The following is a 21789-nucleotide window of genomic DNA, read 5'->3' as shown; positions in this document are numbered from 1 at the left end:
AGCTTATTTATCTATGTTCAATCCATCTTCCACAACAGCCACCATTAATTTTCCTAAAGCAATGTTCTGATCATATTACTTTCTCTGGTTAAAACTTTAAAAAAAAGTCCTTAGTTTAATTTTTAAATCCTTGGGCTCTCTTTCAAGCACTGTTTCACCACCTGTCTACTTTTCAGCTTCTTCATATTTAAAGAACATAACTACACAACACTTTGGACATTGGAAAGAGTAGCTACCTCCACATTGTTCACTTAAGAAACACACTGCCATCGGCAGCATTTCTCCTTAAGCCAGAAATCAGGTGGAGAAGGCAGTACAACCACTAAGAGTGGATATCAGAATCTCCAGATTGGTTCTATGCAGTTTGGAATCTCCAGCACCTGCTAGAGATTGTGATACTACCACTCAGTGGTCGGGGGATCTCTGTCCTGTGCAATTAATTTTTGGATGTTCCTAAAAACTTGATACGGTTTTTGTTTATAGTCTTCCTTCAATCTATTATGCACATCTCTTTCAATCTTCATCTACCAAAATTCTAGCTAGCTTTCATGCTTCACTTCAAACACAATCAGCTATCCACAACTTCCTCATACAACTTAGCCAGAAGTAATTTCCCTCCTCCCGATGTCAATGGCACTTTCATGAGGTCTTAAGGCATTTTTCACAAATCTCCTAGTGTCTGTGACTCTTGTATGTCTCTCTAACCTTCTCTTCTATTGTTGCTTTAGAAAGTGGTTGGTGTATCTTATTCATAGTTGCATGGTCAGAGGGCACAAGGAAGTGCCCTGAACATAATCTAAACTCAAAAAACAGGAAATAGAACCAAAACCATCATATGCTGCTGAGATTAAAAGGAAATGAAATCAAGCTACTGCTTGTGAACACAGTTTACATGCCAGCATAATAGGGGGAGGCAACTCAACACGTCTGCCACCAATTAGCACATGACTTTGGCCAATTCTAACCTCTCTGTAACTACTTCCCTATCTCTGCCAATCAGGGAGAGAATAAGATCATCTCTCTGGCCCCTTCACAGTTCTAAACTATTATAAATAACTCAATTTATACTAGAAAAATATGGTAGCAGTGAGAAAAAAAATTTAGGAAATCTAAAAAGAAACTTAAAGAGACGCCCTGACTGGCTGCATTGACTTTTCATTAAAACTCCCTATGAAAGTCTTCCTCTATGAAGAACCTTATACTTCCTTACAGGGACCCATATCCAGGCAAGGGAAACAAAACAAAGACAAAACCAGAGTCTAAATCTTTGACATTGAAAAGGCAGGTATGGGTCATCAAAAGACGGACTTACAATGACATATAACTCATGCATTTATAGTACTCTATGCTAGTTCACACAATTCTCACAGATTTAGGCAGTACCTCAAAAATTTACAAACAAGTGACTCACAGGCCAGCAAGTGACCCTCTAACAGTACCTTGTAATGACGTGCAAAAATTGTGGCGTGAGTACTGCCTGCTGAGACTTCTCAGGATACTGGTAGACTGACATCAATTCAACAGATTTGACAACCATGTAGAGATAGCCCACATGAGGTAAGGAGAAAAAGCAAAAGAGACTCAGCAATTCTTTTTCCTGCGACCAATTTTTTCCATCAGATGTAAGAGAACCTGCATGCAAAAATGAAAGAAATAAAACACCATGAAACCAGTAAATAAAGGGGGAAATAATCAAATATTGACTTTGCTATGCAAATTGTATCAGCGGGTAACCAAAGAGTTGCAAAGGGGAAGTTGCTCTTTATAGAAGAATGTTGATAAGAAACAAAAAAGGAGTAATAGAATTAGAATATCAGCATTGTACAACCCCTACTAAATTAACAGATCTAAGTAATGATCATCAATGGCTGTTAACGTCACAAAAAGAGTCCACTGGCAGAGCTCAACACTACTTGTGTTTCAAAATAATAACAAGAATAATAAATAATCTGAGCAAGCCTGAGTATAGACCAGCAATGTTGATAGAAATATATAAGCCACATCTGTAATTACTAGATTTCTAGTAATCACATTTTAAAAAGTAAAAAGAAACAAGTAAAATTTTAATAATATTTTATTAACCCAACATATCAAAAATATTACCATTTCAAGAAGCAACAAACACAAAAATTAATATTATATACATTTTTGTACTTAGTCTTCAAAATCTAGTGTGTATTTTATACTTATGCCATATCTCAATTCAGACTAGTCATATTTCAAGTGCTTAATAGCAGCATGTGACTAATGGCTACCATACTAAACAGCATAGATTTCCATCTACCAACTCACATGGAAATACAGTGGACAGAGAAACATGTTAAATGACACACAAGGATTCAATTAGCAAAATTCAGATTGTTGGAAATTTTACAGTAGAGTCTAATTTCTTGTTAAATAAGATGCAAAGAGAAAGGAGGGAAAGCCTAGATATTAAAAGAGCCTTAAAAGACATAGCAATCAATTGCAATGTATGAACTTTATTTGGAATATGATTCAAACAAATGAATTATAGAAGTTTTTTAGTCAATTAGAGAAATGTGAACACTTACTGGATATCTGGTGGTATCAACAAAATTTTTTTTATTTTTATTTTTTGAGAGGGAGTCTCACTCTGTCACCCAGGCTGGAGTGCAGTGGCGCGATCTCGGCTCACTGCAACCTCCACCTCCCGGGTTCAAACGATTCTCCTGCCTCAGCCTCCCAAGTAGCTGGGACTACAGGAGCCCGCCACCATGCCCGGCTAATTTTTTTTTTTTTTTTTTAGTAGAGACGGGGTTTCACCATATTGGCCAGGCTGGTCTCGAACTCCCAACCTTGTGATCCACCCACCTCAGCCTCCCAAAGTGCTGGGATTACAGGCGTGAGCCACTGCACCCAGCAACAAATTTTTTATAATGTGAAATAGCATTTTGGGTTTAAGTAAAAGAATCCTTTTAGAGACATATGTTGAAATATTTATGAATGAAATGGTATGAACTCTGGGATGTGCATCAAAATAATGTAGCATGGAGCAACACTGTTGAAGCTGTTTGATGGGTACATGGGGGTTCACTGCACTATTTTCTATCTACACATGGCTGTAATTTTTCATAACCAAAGCTGTTTAACAAGTACCCTGACTGACACCCTTGAAGGACACCAATTAATAGCAGAAGTCCAATTCTGTACTCTCCATATTTGGCTGAAAGCCAACTGTCCAGTTTTTTTCTCCCTATTCTTTTTTTACACACATCTGTGCTCTGGCCAAAGAGAACTGCTCACGAATCTCCAAATACACATAATTTTACACCTCATATAATGCTGGTTCCCGTTATGTAATATCTTACCAAAATCTCTATCATCCATTAGGGCCCAGCTCAAATACATATCACCCATCCATTCGTCTATTCAGTCAGTATTCATCAGGTACCTACTAAGTGCTGCTGTTCCAGATTCTAGGGATACAACAGTGTTCAAGACAATGTAACTGCTTTCACAAAGCCTTCACTCTAGTGATGGGGATTGGGATGGAGAGAAAACAAGTAAACTCCAGTGTGAGTGGGGAAGGGATATTTTAAATTGAGAGGTCAGAGAAGTCCTCCGTGATGAGGTTACACTTCAGCTGTGAACTGAATGACTTAAATGCACCAGTCACACAAGGCTGAGAGGAGTACACTCTATGCACAAGAAGAGCAAATAATAGGTCTCAGATAAGCGTGCATGTGGCGTCTCTAAGGAAGAGGGAAAGGCCACTATGGATGAAGAACAGTAAGCAGGGTGAGAGTGGGACAAGATGGGCTCAGAGTTAAGGTCATATACACCACGGAATGGATTTGGAGTTTTTATTCCAAGTGCCATGGGAAGCTCACTGGATCTTTAGCTGACCCTCTAATATGGCTATTGGCCCTGTCTGGTCTCCAGCCCCGTCTCACTGCCGCCGCCTTAGTTCTGCTTCTCTCAGTTTCTCAGATGTGATCCTCCCTCTGCCACAGAGCCTTTGCTGCTGCTTCTGCCTGGAAGGCTCTCTTCCCCTCCCCTGCACCAACCCAACCCTATTCCCAAGTGAGTCCAATTCGCCCTTCAGATCCTCTTTCTCAGGAAGCCTTCCCTGACCTCAAGATGAGGTCAGGGTCTTTTGTTATAGGCTCTCACAGGGAGGTTTACCACAGATCACTCATTTCAGGGTACAACTGTGAATCTGCCATTATTCAAATGTCTCCCATCCCCCGCTAGACAATTAGCTCCGTAAGAGCAAGCACTTCACTCACTGTTAGTTCCCTAGTATTCAGCACAACGCTCAACATAGTAGGTACTCAATAAATACTTACTAAAAGAAAGAAAAAATAAATGAAGGTTAGAAAGACTTTTAATAGGAATAATATTTGTACCTCTCTCTAGATAACATCTAAAGATGTTAATCAGGCCAGAACTGAGTGCAGGGCCTATTAGTGATTCTCAATCATGATGCCCATTAGACTCTTGGGGAGCTTTTAAAAAATACTAATGTCCAGGCCCTGTAACTGATATCCTGCATGTAGAGCCTGAGCATCAATATCTTAAAAAGCATTCAGGTAAGCTCATTGTGTGGCAGGGTTGAAAACCACTGCTCTAAATTATTTTCCATTCAGTCCACATTTTTACACCTAATTCACAAGCCAATCATAAGAAGCTTTGCCAAATACCTAGCTAGAACCCAGACACACCTTGGCTCTAACAGGTCTCCAATTTCCTTTTTGGGCCTAGAGGCCATTTCAAAAAGAGAAATGAGTTCAGTCTGTCACGCCTTCTCCGTGGCTTCTCCTAGCAGGTATGACTTCCCTTTCTAGTACTCACAAGTATTTGCTAAGGATTTTGGGCCGGGCGCGGTGGCTCACACCTGTAATCCCAGCACTTTGGGAGGCCAAGGTGGGCGGATCACCTGAGGTCGGGAGTTCGAGACCAGCCTGACCAACATGGAGAAACCCCATCTCTACTAAAAATACAAAATTAGCCGGGCGTGGTGGGGCATGCCTGTAATCCCAGCCACTCGGGAGGCTAAGGCAGGAGAATCACTTGAACCCAGGAGGTGGAGGTTGCAGTGAGCCAAGATCATACCATTGCACTCCAGCCTGGACAACAAGAGCAAAACTCTGTCTCAAGAAAAAAAATAAAAAAAAATAATAATAATAAAATAAAGGTCTGGCACGGTGGCTCACGCCTGTAATCCTAGCACTTTGGGAGGCCGAGACCAGCAGATCACAAGGTCAGGAGATCGAGACCATCCTGCCCAACATGGTGAAACCCCGTCTCTGCTAAAAATATAAAAAAATTTAGCCGGGCGTGGTGGCGGGCGCCTGTAGTCCCAGCTACTCGGGAGGCTGAGGCAGAAGAATCACTTGAACCCAGGAAGCGGAGGTTGCAGTGAGCCGAGATCGTGCCACTGCATTCCAGACTGGCAATAAAGCAATAAAGCGAGACCCCATCTCAAAAAAAAAAAAAAAAAAAAAAAAAAAAAAAAAAAAAAAAAAAAAAAAAAAAATAAGAACTTTGTTAAAGGGCCACAAGGAGACTCCAGTGCAAGAACCAAAAGACCAAACCTATTACCCACACGGGTCTTCACTTCCAGCCCAGACAGAGCATTTTCACCTTGCTGCACTGTCACACTCCTGCACTGTCATACTTACCACTCTGGTAAATGGGCAGCAACTGGAGGGAATGTAGCTTGATGTCATCCGACAAGACATAGGATGAAATATCAGGAGCAAAACGTCTGTGGGTTTAAAAAGACAGAGAAAGGGAAAAATATAACTTCCATCTACTTTAAGCAGGCATATATACATAAAATGCTGGTAAATAAAAAGCACTATAATACCTATAGAGCAGGTGCTGAAAGTGGGAATATTTTCTTTTTTCATCAGCTAATCCCGTAGACTCCAGTGTAACAGATAATCCAGACTGTTCACTTTTTTCACCAAGAAGTTCCAGGGGCTTCTGGCAGATAACAAAATCATCTGACTCAAGCTGTGAAATTTCATTACTGATGCCTTAAAAAAATAAAATGTAACAGTCCTGCTTGAATAAAAATTAGATTTTACAACATCCTCTCACCAATTAAATAGACATATAGTAATTTTATTTATTTATAATATGCACACATTTACAAGGCACTATGGTTGTGAAAAGACTTAGCGCTTGCTCATTTAATCTCCACAACTGATAAAGTACAACAGAGTAGGTATTATCATTACACACGAGGATACTGAAACTCACAGATGGTATTATTAACCCAAGGTCATTCAACTAGTAACCATGAGGACTAGGACTAGAAGCCCCTCATCTAGCCGTGGCTGTTCCATTACTTCTACTGATAAATATATTCACATGCTACAGAATAAGATATGGACAGCCAGATCATAAACCCAAATCCCATGAAATAGGAATAACTAAATCTATAAATAACATGGCCAGGCACCATATATACCACGGACCTTCAAACTGCCAAAGGTGAAGGTTTTCTATATTCCTAAAACAAGAAAGCAAGTCAAATTCATTATTTACCTTCTTCTGTCCGTCTCATTTGATTGTTGGTCTTATGTGGATGGTGGTGAACTCTCTCTCCATTTTTAGGGCCTGACTCCAGTTTTAGGATTAAGACTTCTAAGTCTGACATGACAGCAACATATCCAACACAAAAAGAAATCTCAACAGGAGTGATATTACCTATGTGTATAATTAAAGAACGTTCAAAGTCCAATAGTGAGAATTCCTCATTAATGATCTGGTACTTCAAACTAAATAAGACTAATTTATTTGTGCAGCCAACGAGAAGGTCTCCTTTCACAGGGCAACAGGAAATGCACAAGGGGGCCTCCGAAAGTGGCATTTCGATAATGTACATCTGGTCTCTGAAGGCTTTGCTGAAGGGTCCCTCCACATTATGCCCAATCATTCGGATACACACACGAGAGTTTTCAGTCCTTTTATTTCTCCAGTTCACATAAGCACGTAGAAATGTAGCTTTGTTTTTCTCTTCAATTGCTACCAAATAATCTCCTGAGAAGGAATGAAGATTATACTGAGAATTTGTAATTAGAAATACAACCATCTCCCTTGCTGACGTGAGTACTATTAATGAATTCTAACACAAATGGTCGAATTAAAGACTGAATAGGATAAAACCCTAAGTAACAAAATCCTAGGTGTATTTTTAACTGACATTAAGCTTTGAGGTTCTGAAATGCAATCTCTCACATCTGAGTGTCTTAAGACAACCTATTAATTGTCCACGTAACATACAGAAAGTTCATATAAGGAATAAAATGTAAAATTAAGTGTTTACTGTAGCTCTAAATCTGCAGTTCTAACAAAGCTCTACTGACACAGAATTCACTACTAGGGTGACACCAAAATTAGGTATACATTAAGGAATTCTCGGATTAGCAGAACTTACACTTCAAACCCTCTCCTTCCCAGAAGTCACAAGTCTGAGAAACAGGATAAAGTTGTAAACAGCAAAGAAAATACAAATCCAAGTTAATTTTCTCTAAATTGTTGATTGTATAAGTTTTAACTTATAAACATATATTGGTTGTGGGAAGTCAAAACGGTAAAGTGGTAAAGAGATGCAAAATGAAAAGCATAATGATCTCCCCCTTGAGGACCCAGTGTTAACACACAGCCTGGTATGTGCCTTTCAACACCTTTCTCCCATATAAACAGAGATCACAGAGCGGTATTTTGTCTTTTTTAAAAACAAACAAAAACTAAAATGTAATCATATTAAATATATTTAACAATCTGCAACTTTTAAAAATTATTAATAAATCTCTCCCTCCAGGCTGATACATGGATATCTAACATACTTTTCAATATGTTCAACATCCCATATGTACATACATATGCATAATTTATTCAAGAATTCCCTTACTGATAAGCATTCAAATATATTTCCAGGGTTTTTTGCCACTATGCTTCATAGTAATACATAGGCTTATATCTATATACTTATTTACTGGGGGATTTATTTTAATGGTACAGATTCCCAAAAGTGAGATACGTTGGGCCAAAGGACATGAGCATTTTAAATTTCAATATTGCCCAATTACTATCAATTAGATAATAGAAATTCATGTTACCAGCAGCACTGCTTAAACACACCTGTTTCCCCACAGCCTCACTAGCACTGACTCTACACAATGAGAGAAACATGGACTCTCATGGCTATTATAATTTACATTTCCTATACCTTTTTATAAAGGTGGACATCTTTTCCTATGTTTATCAGCCATGTATAGTTTCTCTTCTGCATGATGTCCAATTTTTATTAAGTTGTTCATCTGTTTTTCTTATCATGACACTGTAGCTCTCTACTTAAAAGGGATATAAACCTTTTGTCATCAATAGTAAATGGTTTTAGAGTCTATTTTCTGATTTTGACTTTGCTGATGGCATCTTTTACCATACCCTTTTTATTTAGAATGTACTATATGTATCTTTTCCTCCTTGCCTTCTGAGTTCCCATCCATGTCCTCCAAATTACATAAATATGCTCCTATATTTTCTTCTACTTTAGTGGAGGTTTAGAAAATATACACTTTTAATCTTTAGAATTTTGTGGGTAAAGAAGGAGATAAGTCAGAGGATCTAATTTCACTTCTTCCGAATGTAGACTCTATTATATTAACTCTATTAAGCAAATTGGCCCTTTTCCAATGAATTGAAATTGAAATGCTGCCATTACATTGACTTCCCATGTACTTATGAGGCAAGCAAGCAGGTGCTGCCCCTTTCTGCAGACATTCACTGGGCTGACCAGGCTCCCTCCTCCAAAATGATCCTGCTTTCTACAGGTAGCAAGCTTTCTCCTGATGATGGTTCTTTTTATGCCACAGAGATGGAGCCTGAACCTGTTCTTTCCCTGGAGATTGTAGAATGTCTAAAGAGATCCTGGGCCGGGCGCGGTGGCTCACGCCTGTAATCGCACTTGGGAGGGAGGGGGTGGATCACGAGGTCAGGAGATCGAGACATCTGGTACACGGTGAACCGTTCTGCTAAAATACAAAAATTAGCGGCATGGGGGGTGCTGTAGTCCAGCTGGGGGGGGGGGAATGGGGGGGGGGGTGGTGAGGAGATGGCCTGATCCAATGGCAACACGAGAACTAAAAAAAAAAAAAAAAAAAAAAAAAAAAAAAAAAAAAAATGCTAAAGAGATCCTGCAGGTGTCCTAAGTTTGTTCAGTTTTCCAGGGAAGCAGTTTGGACAGAGTTGGGATGAAGTTGAGGCCTCCATCTTCCTAAAATTCCCCCAGTAAATAAATTTTTTATTGTAGTAAAATACACACAACATAAAATGTACATTTTCACCATTCTTAAGTCTACAGATCAGTGGCACTGGTATCTTCTCATTGCTGTGCAACCATCACTACCATCCATCTCTATAACTTTTTCATCTACTAAAAAACTCTGCACTGATTAAACAATAATTCCCTATTCCTCCCTCTCCCCAGGGCAAGACCACCATTATACTATCTCTATGAATTTGACTACTCTAGGTACCTCGTGTAAGTTGAACCATATAGTATTTTTCCTTTTGTATTGGGCTTGTATAACTTAGCATAACTTCTCCAAGATTTATCCAGGCTGTGGCATGCATCAGAATTTCATTAAGGTCAAATAATACTCTATTGTATGTTCATACAATGTATTTTATTTACTCATTTACCTGTCAATGGATCCTTGGACTGTTTCCACCTTTTGGCTCTTGTGAATAATTTTGCTACAAACATTGGTATGCATGTATCCATTCAAGTCTTTGCTTTCAATTATTTTGGGTATACACCCAGAAGTGGAATTGCTGGATCATATGGTAATTCTATGTTTAATGTTTTGAGAAACTGCTATATTGTTTTCCACATAGGCTGTGTAATTTTACATTCCTACCAGCAACGTATAAGGGTTCCAATTTCTCCACATTCTCCCAACATATGTTAATTTCTGTTTTTTTAATAACAGGCATCCTAATGGGTGTGAGGTGCTATCTCACTGTGGTTTGGATTTGCATTTCCCTAATTATCAGTGATGTTGAGCAACTTCTCATACGTTTTTTGCCATTCATGTATTTTCTTCTTTGGAGAAATGTCTATTCAAGTCCTTAGCCCATTTTTTAATAAAGTTTTTTTGGTTGTTGTTGAGTTGTAAGAGTTCTTTGTTATATCTATTCTAGATGTTAATCCCTTACGAGATAGATGATTTGGAAATATTTTCTCCCATTCCATGTTGTCTTTTCATCTGTTGATGAGTCTTTTGATATACAACAGTCATTAATTTTGATAAAGTCCAGTTTACCTATTTTTCTTCTGTTGCCTATACTTTTGGTATCATATTCAAGTTAGTAAATCAATTTTAAAACTAAGAATATTTAATTACAATAAACCTTTTTATTCATATACCTATAAATACATGCCCATTTCATCTATAAAATTCATATATTAACTAATGTTTATAGTTGCAAATTGTAGATAGTGTCCATGTTGTGTTGTGTGTTTTCAGATTAATGACCTGGTCTTTAAATGATGATCCAGCACTTGCTAAATGTGCCTACCTGACAATCCTTATGATCAGAGCTTTAGAGTTCCTTCAATTAATTCTCACAACAGCCCTTCAAGATATAAATCTCCCTCCTCATTTTATACATCAGGAATCTGAAGCACAGACAAGCAAAGTAACTTGCCCAAGGCAACACAGTGAACAAATTACGAAACTGGGACTCAAACCTAGATCTGGTTAGCTCAAAAGTTTACGTTCTTTGCCTACTAATGCTGTTTCCCCAACTGACAGAAGGGAAATACAAGTCTACAGGGGTCTGTGGAGGCTATAACCCTTTACAAGAGAGGGGAACTAAACTTTTTAAGCATTATGTGTGCAGTGCCTCATTTTACCTTTTTTAAATTTAAGTATCTTGCTCTGTTGCCCAAGTTGTCTTGGCTCACTGTAACCTCCATCTCCCAAACTCAAGTGATCCTTCCACCTCAGCCTCCCAAGTAGCTGGAACTACAGGTGTGAGCCACCACACTTGGCTAATTTGTATGTGTGTGTGCGTGTGTGTATATATATATGTATATATATATATAATATATATAATGTGTGTGTGTGTACACACACACACACACACACACACACGTAGAAACAGGGTTTCACTATGTAGCCCAGGCTCAGCTTCTGTCTTTATTAAGTACATTGAAAAATCATTCTCATTTTTACTCTTGAGCTTACAGTTACTGATTTTTAAGAATAAGTAAACTTTCCCTTTTATGTAGCAAGATCACAAACATGGCTAACAGTAATACCAGATTAAAGGTTGTACTCCTATGACAAAATTGAATCACAAGGCAGAAATAATTTATAAGGCATCTAAATATGTTTTATGACTTCAGGAAAACAGAGAAAGTAGGGCTTGTGGGAGGGGTAGATGGGCTGGGGCTGGTTTAGTACACTTGTGCTAATGGCCAGGCAATTACAGCCTTGTGGTCTGCGTCCTCCATGCCCCACCTACCCTAGACACCCCATAAACCAATGTCTACCACCAAAGGTCCCCCCATAGCACTTGACCCTGGCCACCACGTCTTTCTCTTTCAGGAGTGGGGAGTTCTCAGGTCTCCCCTCTTCTTTGCTTTACACACTGTATTAGTCCATTTTCACATTATTGCTATAAGCAAATACTTGAGACTGGGTAATAAAGAAAAAAGGTTTAATTGACTCACAGTTCCACATGGCTGGGGGGACCTCAGAAAACTTATAATCGTGGTGGAAGGCACCTCTTCACAGGGCGGCAGGACAGAAAATAAGTGTGAGTAGGGGAAATGCCAGACACTTAAAAACCATCAGATCTCATGAGAACTCCCTCACTATCATGAGAACAGCATAGGGGAAACTGCCCCCATGATCCAATTACCTCCACCTGGTCCAGCCCTTGACACGTGGGGGTTATGAGGATTACAATTCAAGATGAGATTTTAGGGGAGGACACAGCCAAACCATATCACACACAAAGCCTAAATTTATTTCCCTTACTGATGACGATGTCAGAGGCCCCCATCCTTCAAAATTTCGACCTACTTTCTCCCTAATACCCCCACATGTTATTTTAAAAACTTTCAGCTCATTTGAGATTTTTTTTAACCCAAAAATGTTTTCTGCTTGAGTAGATACCTGAAAAGCATTTTTAGTAAATATAGATGGCTGAAGTAAGATTCTTTCCATTTTTGATGAGGAGACTTGCTACAGAGGAGGACAATGGGCATTGGGCTGGAATCCTTATGTCCCAGTTACTGTGAATGGAAGGAAGGGGCCAAAAGGGAAAAGCTGTGAAGTGGAAAACAAGTTATCTGGATATCATCATAGCCAGAGTCAGCCCTATTTATGTTCATTTATGGGTGGATTAATAGGCGCTGTACCCAGGGGTTGAAGTTCAAGCTGTGGACTGAAACTTACCCTTGAGCTACATGACCCGTGACGCTAATTCCATCCCACATGACTCTTGAACCTGCTTTAAGGCAGCCAACTGGATTATAAAAACATCTTTATTCTTCAAGGCCTCGTTAATGAGGTTACAATGCTACTCATGGCCTCCTGCAGCCAGTACTGCTCTAGGTCAGTGGTTCTCAATCCTGATTAAATATCTGACTCACCCCAATGCTGGCCTCACTCCAGGGAAACTACTACTGTATCTCTGAGGGTTTGGCCCAGGCATAGAGATTTTTAAAAATTCCCCAAGTGATTCGTATGCATAGGTAGTGGCCATCCAAAGATCCGACGGGTAAGAAAGCTAGACGTTTACATGATACCTGCCTCTCCAAATTCTAAAATAAACATCCACTTGGAAGAATGAAGTAAATCATGTAAACATATTATCTGTCTGTGTGTATGCCTGTCTGTCCCTGTCTTTCTTTCTCTCTCTCATACACACACATATAAAAGTTGAAAGTGGTGAGTTTGTTACTCAATAGAACTCTTGAAAGTGAGAACTCCTATGCCTTAAAAGGAGTGATGTAGAGAAAACTACCAATACTGTAACAGGTATGACCATTAAAGACAGATTTTATAAGAAACATCAAAATTGGAATATTCCTGCTTAAAGAGAACTTAAAGAGTTAATGAGAGGTTTTCAAACAGGTCCGTGGCCCAGTGCAGGCCCCCGCTGATGTTGTCATTAGGCAAAATCAAAAACAAAAACAAAAAACCAATGACAGCAGAGTAAGTTGCTCACAAAACTAAATACATCCAATGTTTGATGCTAAGTGTTTTTTCTTTTATAAATAATGACAGTAAATAGTAAGGCTTTTCATTTAAAAAAAAAAAAAAAAAACACAGGCATATCCCAGAGATATTGGAGGATTACTTCCAGACCATTGCAATAAAGCAAATAATGCAATAAAAAGAGTCACATAAATTTTTTGGTTTCTCAGTGCATAAAAAAGTTGTTTGTACTAGATTACAGTCTATTAGGTGTGAAATTGCATTATACCTTAAAAAAAAAAATCAATATACATACCTTAACTAAAAATACTTTATTGCTAAAAAAATGCTAACGATCACCCAAGCTTTTAACAAGACATCTTTTTGCTGGTGAAGGGTCTTGCCCCGATGCTGATGGCTGCTGACTGATCAGGGTGGTGGTCACTGGAGGCTGGGGTGGCTGTGGCAAATCCTTAAAATAAGACAACAATGGGCCAGGCGCAGTGGCTCACACCTGTAATGCCAGCACTTTGGGAGGCCAAGACGGGTGGATCACCTGAGGTTGGGAGTTTGAGACCAGCCTGACCAACCGTGGAGAAACCCCATCTCTACTAAAAATACAAAATTCGCCACGCGTGGTGGCGCATGCCTGTAATCCAGCTACTCAGGAGGCTGAGGCTGGGAATTGCTTAAACCCGGGAGATGGAGGTTGTGGTGAGCTGAGATCACGCCACTGCACTCCAGCCTGGGCAACAAGAGCAAAGCTCTGTCTCAAAAAATAAAAAAAATAAAAAAATAAAAAAAAAACCAACAATTAGGTTTGCTCCATTGACTCTTCCTTTCACAAAAGATTTCTCTGGAGCATGCAATGCTATTTGATAGCATTTTACCCACAGCAGAACATCAAAATTGGAGTCAATCTTTTCAAACCTTGTCATTGCTTTATCAACTAAGTTTATGAAATATTCTAAATCCTTCGTTGTTGTTTCAACAATGTTCACAGGATCTTCAATAGAAACAGATTCCAGCTCAAGAAACCACTTTCTTTGTTCATTCATGAGAAGCAACTCCTCATCCATTCAAGTTTGATCATAAGATTGTTGGAATTCCAACACATCTTCAGGCTCCACTTCTAATTCTAGCTTTCTTGCTATTTCCACTGCATCTACCGTTATTTCATCCACCTAAGTCTTGAACCCCTCAAAGTCATCCATGAGGGTGGAATCGACTACTTCCAAACTCCTGTTAATGTTGGTATTTGATCTCCTTCCATGAACCCTGAATGTTTTTAATGGCATCTAGAAAGGATGAATTCTTTACAGATGATTTTCAATTTATTTTGCCCAGATCCATCAGAAGAATCACTATCTGTGGCAGTTATAGCCTTACCAAATGTATTTCTTTAATAATGAGACTTGAAAATCAAAATTACTACTTGATCCATGGGCTGCAGAATGGATGCTGTGTTAGCAGGCATAAAAACAACATCAATTTCCTCCTGCATCTCCATCAGAGGTCTTGAGGGACTAGGTGCATTGTCAATGTGCAGTAATCTTTTGAAAAGAATATTGTTTTCTGAGCAGTAGATCAAAACAGTGGGCTTAAAATATTCAGTAAACAATGCTGTAACAGCTGTGCTGTCACCCAGGCTTTTCTCATTTCTAAAGCACCAGCAGAGTAGATTTAGCATAATTTTTAAAAGGGCCCTATGATTTTCAGAATGGTAAATGAGAACTGACCTCAATTTAGTCACCAGCTGCATCACTCCCTAACAAGAGTCAGCCTGTTCTTTGAAGCCAGGCATTATCTTCTCCTCTCTAGCCAAGAAAGTCCTAGATGGCATCTTCTTCCAATTTAAGACTGTTTTGTCCACACTGAAAATCTGTTGTTTAGCACAGCTGCCTCCATAAACTCATCTTAGCTAGATTTTCTGGACTTCTGGATAACTTGCTGCAGATTCTACATCATCACTTGCTGCTTCACTTTGTACTTTTATATTATGGAGACAGCGTCTTCCCTTAAACCTCATGAGCTGAACTCTGCTAGCTTTAAACTTTTCTTCTGCTGCTTCCTCACCTCTCTCAGCCTTCACAGAATTGAACAGAGGGCCTTGCTCTGTATTAAGCCTGGGCTTAAGGGAGTATTTTGGCTAGCTTGATCTTCTACCTAGAGCAAGTTTTTTTCCTACCAGCAATAAGGCTTTCTAATCATTTGTGTTCACTGGAGTAACACTTTCAACAACTTTTCCTTTGCAGTCACAACTTGGCTAAGTGTTTGGTGCCAGAGGCCTACCGTGCAGCCTACCTCTGCTTCTGACATGCCTGCCTGCCTCACTAAGCTTAATCATTTCTAGCTTTTGATTTAAAGTGAGAGACAGCCAAGTGTCACTTGAACACTTAGAAGACATTGTAGGGTTATTAATTGGCCTGATTTCAATATTGTTGTGTCTCAGGGACTAGGGCAGCCCGAGGAGGCAGAGACGATCAGAGCAGTAATCAGAACACACACAACACATATCAATTAAGATCACAATCTCATATGGGCACAGTTCATGGCACCCCAAAACTATTACAACAGTAACATCAAAGATCGCTGATCACCATAACGGATATAATAATTATGATAAAGTTTGAAATATTGCCAAGAATTATCAAAATGTGACTCAAGAGACATGTAGCAAGCACATGCAATGTGAAAAATGGAACTGGTAAATTTACTCCACACAGGGTTGCTACAAACTTTCAATTGGGGGAAAAACAAGCAGTCTCTGCAAAGTACAACAAAGTGAAATGCAAAAAAAAACAAGATAGGCCTGTATATGTCTTTACTTGACAAAATAAGCAGTCAGATACTATGTATGGTAACCCCACAGTTTTTAATTGAGCCACAAAATCCCAGTGTCTGGATATCACTGATCTATTAACTTTTTTTTTTTTTTTTTTTTTTTTTTTTTTTTTTTAACATAAACTCAGACCCCAAGGTTTCTACAAACTCACACCGAACCAGTTGCGGGGTAGGGATTAGAGAGAGATCTCCAATCTTCCAGTTTCAAGTTCTTCACTTCATTAATACCATAGCCACCAGCTCTTGCACCGTAAATACTGAACTTTACACCCATCTTGTAAAGTATGAATCGAAGGTAAGTGTATTAAAGGAATTCTATGGTAAATTCTTCTGTAATCTAATTTTAAATTTTAAATGTTGGATTTTTCTAAAACAGGATTCACCCACACAGTATTTCCTTGGTATTGCTTCACATTTCTGGTGGGAAAGAGTAACGGCTGCTCTTACAACTGTTTTGTTTCTGTTTGTTTTGAGACGGAGTCTCGCTCTGTCACCTAGACTAGAGTGCAATGGGGCAATCTCCGCTCGCTGCAACCTCTGCCTCCCCGGTTCAAGCGATCCTCCTGCCTCAGCCTCCCGAGTAGCTGAGACTACAGGCGCCCACCACCACGTCCGGCTAATTTTTGTATTTTCAGTAGAGACGGGGTTTCACTAAATTGAACAGGCTGGTCTCGAACTCCTGACCTCGTGATCCGCCCGCCTTGGCCTCCCAAAGTGTTGGGATTACAGGCATGAGCCACTGCGCCCGGCCACAGCTGTTTAAGAGAAGAGAGGGGGGCAGTCTAAGACTTGAGTTCTACTTACACACATTTAAAAATCAACACACAATGTGAGCTTTCAAAAACCGACCGGAAGTGGATGGAGGTACAGATGTGACAGAACTGCCAAGAGCTGGAATAACTGTTAAAGCTGGGAGTACTTGCAGGTTCCAGTATACAGTACTAGTCTCCTTATTCCTACTTGTTTTTTTTGGTAAGTCTTTGAAATCTGGGGCACTAAAGAGTTTTTTGTTGTTTGCTTAAGTATCCGAGATGAGTGGAATCCAGCCACAGGCCTTTCTGCGGAAAACCAAGACGAAGAGATGTCAGCGTCTCCGCCCCGACAGAAGCAAGCTCATACCTATGCTTGCCGCGACAACCGCATAGCTCAATGCGACTTCAAGCCATCAGCGGCCAGACCCAGGGAGACCATCCGGCAAATTCCGGAAAGCAAGAAGTCCCATCCCCAGCTAGAGCTGCAGCCCAGACGCTCGGTCCGCTAGCTAGGAGGCCTCACGCTGGGCCCCAGGCGGCCCCTGGCTCTCCCGATTACTCACCCGCCTCGCTGTAGGCCAGGCGCAACACCCGGCCCAGCGTGGAGAAGGCGCACCGCGGCTGGCATAGCTCCTGGCCGGCCACCGCGAACGCCTCCACCTTGCAGCCCGCCGCCACGAAAAGCGCGTCACGCCCCCCGCCGCAGAACCGCTCCGGCTCCAGCTTGCACGGCACCACCTGCTGCGACCCGAACGGGTGCAGGTTGTACAGCTGCACCATCCCGACGTCCAGCTGCGGGATGGCCCAGCCTGCCCGCCCCGCAGGGCGCCCGAAGACCCCGCGCCGACCGCGAAGGTAGGACCACTTCCGCGAGCGAGCCAGGGACGCCGGGTCACGTGAACGCCAGCCGGCCCCGCCCGCGGCTCCGCTACTTAAAGAGGACGCCGCGGAGCTTAGCAGGCGCCGGCAAAGCGGTCACGCCAGACCGGCCGGCCTGCGCTCTCGCGCTGCAGTGCTTTCGGTCTCTGCGCCTCCCACTCCGCCGCCCAGAGCTTGCCACCGCCCTACGCTCAGTGGCTGGTGGGTGCGGGGACCGCTGGGTCCCTGCCTTTCGTCTTTTACTGCTTCGGGCCAGGCGGGATGTTTTGGCTCCTGAGTACGTTCTGACAATTCATCGTCTATCTTGTAACATTTTGTACTTACTTTGAGGAGCGTTATTCATGTCTCTTCAGTAGCCCCTGAGCTTCTGGAGGATGGGGTTGCAAAAACTGAAATGGGGTGCAACTCGGGGCTAAACACTCTGAAGAGTTGCTTTAAAATAATGGAAATTCTAGAATAGTTTAGCGGGAAAGAGCAACGCCTTGAACGTGCTTGGCAAAAAGATATTGAATGAAAGAATCCATGGACTTCATCTTGTAGGCATTTGACAAAAGACTAGTTTGAACCCCAGAGGATAGAAGAACTAGGAGGGAAATCTCCTGCCTTTCAGTTCAGTGCTCCTTAAACTATGTAGTAAATGATCTATTCCTGACATCTCAACGTTGAGTTTACGATCGCAACACTTTCCCTTTTTAAAAAAAATCAGATTTAGATAAAACAAGTAGTATAACTTTGTCCAGTTCACCTAGAAAATATATGTGTTAGCATGGATTGAGGGATGCTGTTTTATTTAGGCACACAGGGACATAAATGAAAGTGCAAAATTTTCTTCAGTCAGTTTCCAGTTCAGAATTTGTAAATTAGATGCAATTGGATTGAAGTTAAACTTGCCTCCCTTTCCTAGGCCCTTCAGATGAATAAAGTACCTCTAAGTAATGGGAAACAACAGGTTCGTCAAACTCAGTGAGTAAGAGAAGTAGACATGGAGGTAGCTCAGGTCAGGAACTAGGGCTGCAAAAAATCACAGAAGGCTCCTATGGAAAACCACCAGACTAATAGTGCACAAGTTATTTGTTCTAGATACAACACTTGAGAGCAAATATCAAAATCAATAGTAAAAAAGATTCCTTTCCACAAATATCTGCCATATTGTTCTTTTTGGCTTAATTTTCTTCTTCAAGACTTAATTATCCTAATCAATTTTCCCCTAATGAAGACTGATATTAACTTTAGTGTAATTTCACCTGCATAAAAAGAATGTCTATTTTGGAGAAAGAAGTGAGATTTGCTCAAAACCTGGAACCCCATTCCTTCCTAGAGATAGTGTCTTCTTTCTTACTATAGTCACTGCACCTGACTCATCTAAGATTCTTTGGAAAGAGACATGCTACCCAAGGGAAGGTGGGGCATGTGTCTGGTTTCCACGTTTGTCAGGAGCTATGAGCAGGAGCTGTGAGCAGGAGCTGCCCACTTGTATTCCTGTTATGAATGCAGGGGCAGCAATGGCACACCATCAATTCCTTGTGGGAGGTTGTATTTGTTTGCAAGGGCTGCCATAACAAAATACCACAGACTGGGTGGCTTACACAATAGACATTTCATTTTTCACCAGTCTGGAGACTAGAAGTCCAAGATAAGATGTCAGCAGGTATGGTTTCTCCTGAAGCCCCTCTCCTTGGCTTGAAGATGACTACCTTTTTATTATGTGCTCCCAAGGTCTTTCCTCTGTGTGCCTGCATCCCTGGTGTCTCTCCCTCGTCTTATAAAGATACCAGCCGTATTAGATTAGGACCCACCGTTATGATCTTATTTAACCTTAATTATTTCTTAAAGGCCCTATATCTATATACAGTCACATTCTGAGGTTTTTTTTTTTTTTGAGACGGAGTCTTGCTCTGTCGCCCAGGCTGGAGTGCAGTGGCGCAGCCTCGGCTCACCGCAAGCTCTGCTTCCCAGGTTCACGCCATTCTCCTGCCTCAGCCTCTCCGAGTAGCTGGGACTACAGGCGCCCGCCACCACGCCTGGCTCATTTTTTGTATTTTTAGTAGAGACGGGGTTTCACTGTGGTCTGGATCTCCTGACCTCGTGATCCGCCCGCCTCAGCCTCCCAAAGTGCTGGGATTACAAGCATGAGCCACCGCGCCCGGCCACATTCTGAGGTATTGGAAGTTACAGCTTCAACATAAGAATTTGGGGGGAAGACACAATTTAGCCCATAGCACATGCACTTAGGGTAGCACTCTGTTGAAAAGGGTTGTCTTGAGAACTAACTTACTTACTTACTTCCTTCCTTCCTTCCCTTCCCTTCTCTCTCTTTCTTTCTTTTCTTTCTTATTTAAAGAGATGGGGTTTCGCTGTGTCACCCAGGCTGGAGTGCAGCGGTGTGATCATGGCTCACTGTAGCCGTGACCACCTGGGCTCAAGCAATCCTCCCATCCCAGCCTCCAGATTAGCAGGAACTATAGGCACATACCACCATGGCTGGCTAATTTTAAAATTTTTTTGTAGAGATAGGGTCTCACTATATTGCCCAGGCTGATCTTGAACTGGTGGACTCAAGCGATACTCTCACCTCAGCCTCCCAAAGTGCTAGGATTACAGGCATGAGCCACTGCGCCTGGCCCTAGAACTTCTTTAAGCTATATTTGCTGGGGAGATATAGGGTACTATGTGGGTAAAAAGCTCCCCCAAGTTTCTTCTAGGTGACAACACCACTGGGGATGGCTACAAAAATGGTTCTGCAACAACGTGGACCAAAAGCTGTACTCAACCAGCCTAGAAAAGAAGGATTCTGGATCTCTGGAGCACTGATTCCCTATCCCATCTGTGAGGTACCTCGGGATATCTGCATTGGTCTTAGAGAATGTGTTGAGAAAGTCACTCACAAAATGCCATTTACTTCTCATTTTTTATTTCTATATTTCCTCAAAGTTCTTTCTGGAAAAGTCACAAAAATCAAACAAGGAAAGTGTATAGGAATTCCCAAAAGGTAGCTGACCACTATTTGCATAGGTGGCTCCATTATTTTTGCTTCTTAAAAAAGGGGACTCTGAAAGATTTTTAAAAATTAGATTGGTGTTGTAAGCATGCTTCCTGAAGAATAGGACGTGACTCTCTCAGAGCAATGGATGAAGTGGTTTCTGCATCTCTAAACAACACCATCACTACTGTCAGAGAAGCCCAATGGGGAAATCAAGCGCCAGCATTGAGGTGTCCAGCCCTCAGCCTTCAGAGCAGTTGGTGGGGTGTAAGGAGGTGGAAACAACAGCTCCAAATGGCCCTCCTTCTCTCTTCCCTAGCCTCCTCTTCTCTCCTCTCTCTTCCCTAGTTTTCTTTGCCAAAGTGGCATAGGCAGGCCACTTCTGTAGTTTTCCTGGCTTGCTGCATTTAGAGGATATCCTTGCCTTTAAGATCCACCACATTGCCGAAACTAATGCTCTCATCTTGACCCGTCAGCACCATTGTATTACTCTCTCTTCTTAAATCATTCTCTTCACCGGGCTTCTGATAGTCCACTTCAGATTTTCCTCCTCTGTCTCCTTTACTGGATCCTATCCCTCCTTTCTCTGAACTCTAAAATTAGATGAATATGTTCTTTCCATCTATACTCACTCTTTCAGTGAAATCAACCAATCCCATCACTTTAAAACTTATCTAAATACTAAGAACCCCTGAATTTATGTCTCCAGCTCTCAGCTTCCTTGAGCTCTGACCTTGAATATCCAATTTTGTTAGGCTGTTCTCACGTTGCTATAAAGAAACACCCGAGACTGGGTAATTTATAAAGAAAATAAGTTTAAGTGGCTCACGGTTTTGCAGGCTGCATAGGAAGCATGATGCTGGCATCGGCTCAGCTTCTGGGGAAGTCTCAAGAAACTTACAATCTTGGCAGAAGGTGAAGGGGGAGCAGGCACATCACATGGCCAAAGCAGAAGAAAGAGAGGAGAGAGGTGCCACACACTTTTAAACAGCCAGATCTCTCAAGAAGTCACTCCCTATCATGAGGACAGTACCAAGGGGAGGGTACTAAACCATGCATGAGAAATCCACCCCCGTGGTCCAATTTACCTTCCACCAGACCCCAGCTCTAACGTTGGAGATTGCAATTCAATATGAGATTT

At 41.2% G+C, this 21789-nt stretch overlaps 1 protein-coding gene across 1 annotated transcript in view; it reads right to left on the bottom strand.

Annotated features, from left to right (window-relative positions):
- HPS3 (HPS3 biogenesis of lysosomal organelles complex 2 subunit 1) overlaps positions 1–17706 on the bottom strand; it is a 43669-nt gene extending 25963 nt beyond the window's left edge. Inside the window, exons 1-5 of the mRNA XM_003256250.3 lie at positions 17353–17706; positions 6520–7014; positions 5834–6005; positions 5646–5731; positions 1440–1632 (exon numbers count right to left, since the gene is read on the bottom strand). Coding sequence (XP_003256298.1) covers positions 1440–1632; positions 5646–5731; positions 5834–6005; positions 6520–7014; positions 17353–17569 — 1163 coding nt within the window. The 5' untranslated portion in view covers positions 17570–17706. The remainder of the gene's footprint in view (positions 1–1439; positions 1633–5645; positions 5732–5833; positions 6006–6519; positions 7015–17352) is intronic.
- Positions 17707–21789: the final 4083 nt, after the last annotated feature.

This window comes from Nomascus leucogenys, chromosome 11, assembly GCF_006542625.1.
Source record: "Nomascus leucogenys isolate Asia chromosome 11, Asia_NLE_v1, whole genome shotgun sequence".
Lineage (NCBI taxonomy): Eukaryota > Metazoa > Chordata > Mammalia > Primates > Hylobatidae > Nomascus > Nomascus leucogenys.
This window is presented reverse-complemented; position numbering and strand designations above follow the sequence as displayed.